The sequence below is a fragment of the Enhydra lutris genome, unplaced genomic scaffold (genome assembly GCF_002288905.1).
Source record: "Enhydra lutris kenyoni isolate GAN:26980312 unplaced genomic scaffold, ASM228890v2 scaffoldscaffold50, whole genome shotgun sequence".
In the NCBI taxonomy this organism is placed as follows: domain Eukaryota; kingdom Metazoa; phylum Chordata; class Mammalia; order Carnivora; family Mustelidae; genus Enhydra; species Enhydra lutris.
Window position 1 is genome coordinate 6,314,417 of NW_019154134.1, and position 8,030 is coordinate 6,322,446.

At 52.8% G+C, this 8,030-nt stretch overlaps 1 protein-coding gene across 1 annotated transcript; it reads right to left on the reverse strand.

Moving 5' to 3' along the window:
* Positions 1 to 5,021: 5,021 nt before the first annotated feature.
* On the reverse strand, positions 5,022 to 7,165 carry LOC111156858 (cyclin O). The gene is made up of 3 exons (XM_022517956.1): positions 6,779 to 7,165; positions 5,973 to 6,158; positions 5,022 to 5,507 (listed from the first exon to the last, which is right to left on the reverse strand). Exons 1-3 carry the CDS (start codon positions 7,163 to 7,165, stop codon positions 5,022 to 5,024), a joined length of 1,059 nt encoding a protein of 352 aa, XP_022373664.1.
* Between the last annotated feature and the right edge of the window lie 865 nt (positions 7,166 to 8,030).

Here is an 8,030-nt window from a genome sequence, read left to right on the forward strand (position 1 = left end):
CCTGCCTCCCTGCCGGCTTCGGCCCAGGAACGCGGTGCTGGTTCTGCGGCGGTGGTGGCCGCGGCCGGAATAGCGACCCACAGTCAGCGCCCCGCCTGGCGCCTGCAGGGGTAAGCGCGTGGTCCGGGTGGAGGCGAGGGGGTGGCTGTAGGGGTGCGGAGGGAGGGCCAAGTGGAGAGGGAAGACTGCCGCGAGGGAGGGGCGGCTCGCGCCTGAGCGCGGGAGGTGGCGCCTTCAGCTCCGGACAATCTGCGCGCGGGCGGAGGCGTTAAACCCAACCTGGCAACGCGGCTTCCCCCGGGAGCGGCGAGCGCGGGACCCGGGCCCGCGAGCGCCCTTTTGGGGAGGGTTGGCGCCGCTGCCTCCAGGCAGCACCAGAGCGGGGGAGGAGTGGACGAGCCTCACTGGTCCCTAATACCGCCTTTCCCGTTTCGGATAGCAGGGATGGAAAAGTTAACAACTCTTTCTTCATTTTCTTCCCACCCCCAGCCGTACGGCACGAAATAAACGCAGAGTGACACTCGCCAAAGCCTGAATCCGGCATTTGACCGCCCTGTAGGATTTGGTGCGGTTGTAGAATTCGATTGGGGACTGCCGCAGAACTGCCCCCAGATTACAGAAGACCCTTAAGCAAGGCTGGGGGTGCACTTCTGGTCTTGATTCACGACTTGCCCTTGGTTTCTCTTTGCCTGATGCCTAGAAGCGCTCCCCGTACCCCTAGCCCCGCACTTTCCCGGGCAGCGACTCCTGCGTGTAGACTTTAAAAGAGAGTCAGTTAAGAAAAAGCGACATCTACAAATGCTCCTCCCCTTTCGGAAAACGCCTCACTGCACGGTCCCAAATCCCCTAAGACCCCAGTCTCTTTCTCCCCCGAAAGCCTCATTTGGCCACCGCAGCATTTGGCCACTCTGTACACAGCTGGCCTTGGTCGCTCTGAGGAAGTCTTGGCTGCCCTTCCCAAGACCAGGGCCTCTCCCAAGAAGGAGCATCTCTAAATCCCTGGGTGAGGGGATCCCTCAATCCACTCTTAGATATAGCCAATTTGAATAGTCATCTGAAATTACCTTGGTAACTTCCTTTTGGTCACCTTGTTTGTGTCTTATACCAAGTAGTGGTAATGAAAATCCTCTTTTAAAGTGGTACGATCCCTTTTAATTTCTCCCTGCTATCTGGATTAATAAAGGCACCCCTTAACAGTGTTGGAAACTGTTCTACAATAGTAGAGCTGGAATAGACTTAGAGACTTTTGGATACATCTATAAATGGGGAGACCTGGTTGAGGTGAGGTCAGGCAGCTAGAATTGGTGTGGTATCACTGATTGATACCACAACCGATGAGGGGTATCAATGATACCCTCAGTGAGGGGCTCTGACTTCAGGGTCAGAGTACCTGAGGATTGGAACCAGGTGCTCCACCAGATCTTTAGGAAAAGCATAAAATTGGGGCACATAGCTGGCTCAGTTGGTGGAGCATGTGACTCTTGATCTCAGGGTTGTGAGTTCGAACCTCACCTTGGGTGTGGAGATTACTCTTTTTTTTTTTTTTTCTTAAGACTGTATTTATTTGAGAGAGAGCACAAGCAGGGGAGAGGGGCCAAGAGGAAGAAGCAGACTCCCCACTGAGGAGGGAGCCCGATGTGGGACCCAGCCTCAGGACTTCGGGATCATGACCAGAGCCAAACAGATGTCCAACTGACTGAGCCATCCAGTCATCCCTGGATGACTATAAAAAATTAAGTTTTTTTAAAAAAATCATAACGCTAACTTCAGTAGAGGTGCTATTAAAATGAGATTATGTAATGCAACTGGTGCTTGGTGTGGATAAATTGATGTTGTTGATGTTTTAAAGAGGCTTTTCAGTGCTCCTCCAGCCTCCCACAACCTATTCTTGGCTTAGTTCTGATTCCTGAATAGCCTAGTAACTAGCCAGTCCTCCATCCCTACCTATCTTCCCAGTCTGTAAAAGGAGTAGGGGAGCTCTTAGTTGAGTTTTGTGAACATCTCTCACCTGACACCATTCCTGATTTTACAGAATAGACTCCTTTTTCATCAGTGAATTCCAAAATGCAGAAAAATAGGGACATTGTACATAAAAATGTGGCAAAGGAGCTGGAATAGCATGATTATAGGACTCCGAATCTGGATGATTCTGGAACCAACTCACCCCTATCAATCTTGGCTGAGTGATGGAGTAAATGTTGGTGAAAACAACTTCTCCCCCAAGTCACACTTTTGTAAAAGAGCCAGTGGTCCTACCCACCCTTAACAGTGGGTCTGAGGGCTCTAGATATTTGGGGACTTGGGTCATGACGATACAATTTTTCCTTCTCCTTTTAATCATCACAGACCAGCTTTTTCCTCAAACAGCTTGGGGATCACCATTTCCCTATCCCTGAGCCCAAGTCTAGAAATTTCCTGGAGAGCTTAATACATTAACATAAGGGGAGAGAAGGGATCTGAGGGCCTCAGAGTAAGTGCTCCTGGTGCTGGAGAGTACCTAGAGGGTACTTGTGAGGAAAGGTGTAAGGAAGAGTCTCTAAATTTGGTTTGAGTTTGTTTGCTTTTCATTTATGCAAATTTGTCCTACATTTAAATTGATTCTAAATATAGAGGAACATGACTTAAGTTTGTTCTCCCAAAACTTAAGTTCTTTTTTAAATCTTTCGGAAAATTTGAAAAGACAGTGCAGTGAATAACAGGTTTGCCTCCCAATAATTAACGTTATCCCTTATTTGCCTCTATTTCATTCTCTGGGTTTTTTTTTTTTTTTCTGTGTAAATCTCTCCCCATTATTATACAGGCTGCCAACAGTTTTCATGTCTTGAATATTTGCTATATGCAGGGACCTGTGCAGAGGGATTTGTATGGAACATCTCATGAAATCCATATCTCTGAGGCACCTGGATGGTGCCATTGGTTAAGCATCCAGACACTTGGTTTTGGCTGAGGTCGTGAACTTAGGGTTGTGAGATGGAGCTCCGCATCAGGATCTGAGCATCCTCTCTCTCTACCCCCACCACAGCCCCTCTCCAAGATAAATAAATAAAACTTAAAAAAAAATCCATACCTCCATCCTATCAAATAGGTTATTGACCTTCCTAATTCTACAAAAGACTCTTGGGTGCATAGAGATGAGACTTGCTCTAGCACTCCAGAGCCCACTTGTTTCATCATGATTTTATACTACCTCAGGATCTCCCTTATGCATTACTACAGCTCTGTCAAGACTGTCAGGCTCAGGGGCACCTGGGTGGCTCAGTGGATTAAGCCGCTGCCTTCGGCTCAGGTCATGATCTCAGGGTCCTGGGATCGAGTCCCACATCAGGCTCTCTGCTCAGCAGGGTGCCTGCTTCCCTCCCTCTCTCTCTCTGCCTGCCTCTCCGTCTACTTGTGATCTCTCTCTGTCAAATAAATAAATAAAATCTTTAAAAAAAAAAAAAGACTGTTAGGCTCAGAGAAGTGAAGACATTGGCTGGAGGTGACAGCACTGAAATTCTACGGCAGCCTCACCACAGTGAGAATGAAATTGAGGAGACTGCTGTGGAGTTAACTCCAGCAAGCCTAAGTCTCACTTTCTTTTTTTTTTAAGATTTTATTTATTTATTTGACAGACAGATCACAAGTAGGCAGAGAGGCAGGGAGAGAGAGTGGAGGAAGCAGGCTCCCTGCTGAACAGAGATTTCCCTGATGGGCTCGATCCCAGGACCCTGGGATCATGACCTGAGCCAAAGGTCTCATTTCTTGACTCAGTTTTCCCACCTGTGTCACGACTGGAGGCAGGGACTGTGCTGGCTCTCCAAATATGTTCTCTATAGTCTCTATTGAATGGAACGCACTGAGTAGATAACTTGTCTCACACCTACCTCAGGAAGAGGGTTTTTTTTTTTTTTTAAAGATTTTATTTATTTGACAGAGAGAAATCACAAGTAGGCAGAGAAGCAGGCAGAGAGAGAGGAGGAAGCAGGCTCCCTGCTGAGCAGAAAGCCCGATGTGGGGCTCGAACGCAGGACCTGGGATCATGACCTGAGCCGAAGGCAGCGGCTTAATCCACTGAGCCACCCAGGTGCCCCAGGAAGAGGGGTTTTTTAAAAGCTTTTCCACAAACCTGTAAGTGGGAGAAGTTGAGCAGTGTGGCTCTGATCACCTGCCTTCAAATCCTGATTGCTCTAGACCCTGTGGTCCAGGGTCCTTCTCTGAAAAATGGTATAACACATGGAGTTTTTGGAGGACTGAGACAATGAATGCTGACCACAGCGCCTGGGACATTTGAGCACCCAATGATGGCCATGATTACTGTGCCATTGTTCTCCTGGTCTCACCTGCAGCAGGTGTAAGACAAAAGTGAACTGTTGAACCAAGCCATTGCAGGGTAAATGGGCTCTATTTGTCATGGCCACGACAGCCTTCATTTCCAACATCTGTTAGTTGTCAGAGTAGGTCTTGCTTTGCCCTAGCTAGTGGGCATAGGTGGTTCCCAAAGCTTCCCAGCTGGGCATCCTGTGTGTCCCCATCCCTTTAGACCGCATAGACCACTGTGCGTTCTATTCAGGTTCACACCCCACCTTCCCTTTGGACCTCTGGGAATGAGCAGTCCTCAGCCTCCTAAGAGGTCATGGGATACAGGTCTACAAGTGACCGTCTCAGCACTGGCATCTCAAAGGACCTGGTGCTCCCACATGGATACCTAATTACAGGGTGGGAGTGGGGGGGCAGGACCCCTCCGTTCTTACTACCTGCATCCCCGTCTGCCTTTACCCTCCCTCCCCACAGACAATGCAGGCAATAGCATTCAGACAAACCAAGACAGAGCCTGTTTATTGGGGAAAGACTAAGGTCTGTCAGGTGGGCTTAGTAAAATAAATAAAGGAGGAGGAGCTCTTATTGTACACTATTTACAACCTGCAGGATGACCTCATGACCAGCTGGGAGCCATGAAGTCCTCTAGGGGCCAAGACCGCCCTCCTTCACAGCAACGGGAGAGGTCCAGCAGGCGGGCCAGGGTAGACAGACAAATGTGTATTTCATTTCAATTTCGGAGAAAGGCTGCACTTCTCGAGGATCTGGAAAGGCAGCATATGAGTCAGGGAGGTCTCATTTATTGCCACTAGTAGCTGCAGCTTGCCCAGGCAGTCCTGCACTGCGGCCTCAGCATGCCCGCCTAGGCCCAAGTCCACGGGGTGCGGGTGCTGTAGCATACGGTCAGCCAGCGCCAGGCAACAGATGGCCAGCAGGGAGGGAGTATAGCTGGTGAAGGCATAGTCGGCCAGGCTCAGCTCCGCCACACCACGTGCCAGGGCTTGTGCCTCCAGGGCTTCTGAGACCTCAGCCTGCCCGGCCTCCACACGAGCGTGCGTGAAATGCTCCAGGAAGAAGCTGATGGTTGGCGCGCCCAGGCTGAAGTGGAGTTTGTGCAGCACGATGCACTCGAGGTTGCAGAGTTGTTGCTGAGAGAAGGCGCCGCAGCACAGGGCCAGGAGCTGCTTCATGCGCGGCGGGTGCACCTCCACCTGCAACACAGGGGCGTCCAGGCCCACCCCAGTCTCAAACCTGGGAGAAAACCAGGACTCCCCCCATCCCTTCCAGACAGATAGCTGGGCCTTCGCCTCTCCCTTTCTTCCACTTTAATTGCCTAGGGTGTACTTCCAGCGCAGTTTCTCTAACTACTGTCCAGCTAAAAAACGTTTGAGAAATTTTAAATGCCCCCCCCCAAGCCTAGAATAGCAGGGCTACAAAGTGCTATTGGGATTTACTTTTGAGACTGACTCCAACCTATTTTAGGGGTGGGTGACGGGGCTGTTAGTTGGGAGAGGGGGCCATTATTGAGAAGTTAAAGCTATGGGATATATAGGTTTGCAAATGTAGGACAGATGAATTCAGAGCGCCCAGCACTAAATCTTGTGCGCTGGAAAGCCGGGTGGTGGCCAGAGAGTCCCCGTGAGTTTGGCTGTCCCCCAGACCCCACGTGGAGGTACCTGTTTGCAAGCGATGAGCAGGGACGTGACCCCAAGCAGCTGGAAGCAGTCTGCAGCCACAGGCGTGGTGGTAAGAAAGCGGTCCAGAGTGTTCACCGTCAGGCAGAGAGATTCAAAGGAGAGGTGGAACTGGCGGTGCACTGGGATCAGCCAGCTAAGCAGCTTACAGCGGGATTCCGCCGTTACCTGCGGGAAGGGACGTGGGAGGAGGACCCATTGAGCCGAGGGCAAGGAGGGTCTGCAGAAGGAACCTGCCAAGAAAACTCAGGGAGATTCCCTGGAGGAAGGCACAAAAAGGGAAAACCTAAATGCGGTGGAAACTGGGAGACACTGGGACGGTGCTGCTGCGCGAAGAGTAATGGTCGGGCCAGGACCTGGAAGCCTTGGATTCGTACCTAGCCCTGTACCAAGTGTGTATACACATTACCCTGTGTAATCCTCTCAGCAATTCAGTGAGGGGAGAGGGCCACCACTTTGCAGATGAAGAAATCAGCTCAGAATTGTTAAATGGCTTGCCCGGGGTTGGGAGGAGTCTAGAACCTAGAAACTGTCTTCGCTCCTCTGCATTCTACCGCGTTCCCACTAACCAGTATGGAAACTTCGGGCAGATCACTTAAGCCGTCCAGGCCCCAGTTTTCTCCATTTGTAAAATGAGGCTAGTGGCCCGGCCCTGTAAAGCCCTTTCCCGCTCGGGTCGCGAAGCTCCGTGCCCCGGGGCGCGTCGGAGGGCGGACGAAGCAGAAGAGGAAGGAGCCCGAGAAGGGAAGAGGAGTAGGGGTAGGGACCTCGCTCTCCCAACGCCTCACTTGTGGCTGCCGCGCCAGCGACTCCCGCGGGTGGAAGTGGCTCTCCCGCGCCTTGCGGAAGACGTAGCAGCTCTGACCGTAGTCACGGAAGGTCTGTAGATCTAGCTGGGCAAACTGCTGGGCAGGAGCGGGTAGGGGGCTGCAGCCTAGCGCCGCGGATGCTGCGGGACTGTCTGCACCATCAGACCCGGAGCTGGGGGACTCGAACAGGTCGCAAACACCGGAGTCTCCGGGGAGCGGGCACGGGTTCAGCGGCTGCAGCGGCTGTTTTCTCCGGAGGCGTGGGCGCCTGCTCTTCTTCACCGGGGCGCGGAGGTTCTGGTCGTGGTCCCGCTTCCCGGCCCGGGCGGCGGGACTCACGAGACTGGTGGGGCAGGGGGTCACCATGGTGCAGCCCGGTGGCCGCTCTACGACTCCTCGCCTTGCGACAAACCGAAAGCGCGCTCCAGAGTCCGCAGTAGGCTGGCCAGAGCCGCGGCGAGTCCCTAAGTACTCGGCGGGCTCCTTACCTACCACACCCCCGGCTTCTCACTGGATGACTACTGAGCGGCATTAGGCCGCGCTTTCCCGGCTAAAGAACCGCTTCAGAGCAAGCTGCTGGCAGGGTGTAGTCTGCGCAGCCTGCAGCGGAGAGGAGGAGCTACGCCCGATGGAGCGCACCCGCCCTGTCCTGCCCTTCCGCGCGCGTCCCGCGTTACCCAGGTAACGGAGCCCGGGGTGCGCCGAGAGCTGCGCGCGCCGCCCGGGGTGGGGGTGGGGCGGCGGCGGCTAGGTGGAGTGTGCGCAGAAGCCAGCCGTGGGGCTGGACTGCTCTGGAGCCAAAAAGATTTTCCTCGCCGCCTTCTCCCCGTCGAGGTCCAGCTAGTCTTGCAAGTGCTATCACCTTTCAGGCCGGCTGTAATTCAGGTCGGTAATTTGGTAAAGATCAGTTAACGACCTTTCAGGGCTCCAACTAGAACTCTGTCAGGACAGGAGTTTTCCTCGCTGACTCATTCACGCAGTTAATTCTAATTCCATTGCTTTTGTAATTTTTGTTTTAGGCCGGACCCTGGGATCCAGTATCCCTACTTGCGCTGGTCTCGGGGAGCAGACCCTCCACAGGTTCTCCTGCGCTGTGTATCTGGGCAGCCTCCCAGGCAGGCACTCATGCTCAAAACCAAAGACTGCCCCGCGAACATCAGACAGCAGGTCTCAACTCCTCTAACACTTGCTGCACACTTGCCACACCAAACCAAGTAAGCTGGAGAGGTTA

Bases quoted from the DNA above. Each gene is read 5' to 3' on its own strand.
- LOC111156858 (XM_022517956.1), bottom strand. From the start codon at position 7,165: ATGGTGACCCCCTGCCCCACCAGTCTCGTGAGTCCCGCCGCCCGGGCC. The intron at 6,159-6,778 runs GTGAGGCGTTGG...CCCTTCCCGCAG, and splicing joins CGCTGGCGCGGCAGCCACAA to GTAACGGCGGAATCCCGCTG. The intron at 5,508-5,972 runs GTACCTCCACGT...CCTGTGTTGCAG, and splicing joins TGCTCATCGCTTGCAAACAG to GTGGAGGTGCACCCGCCGCG.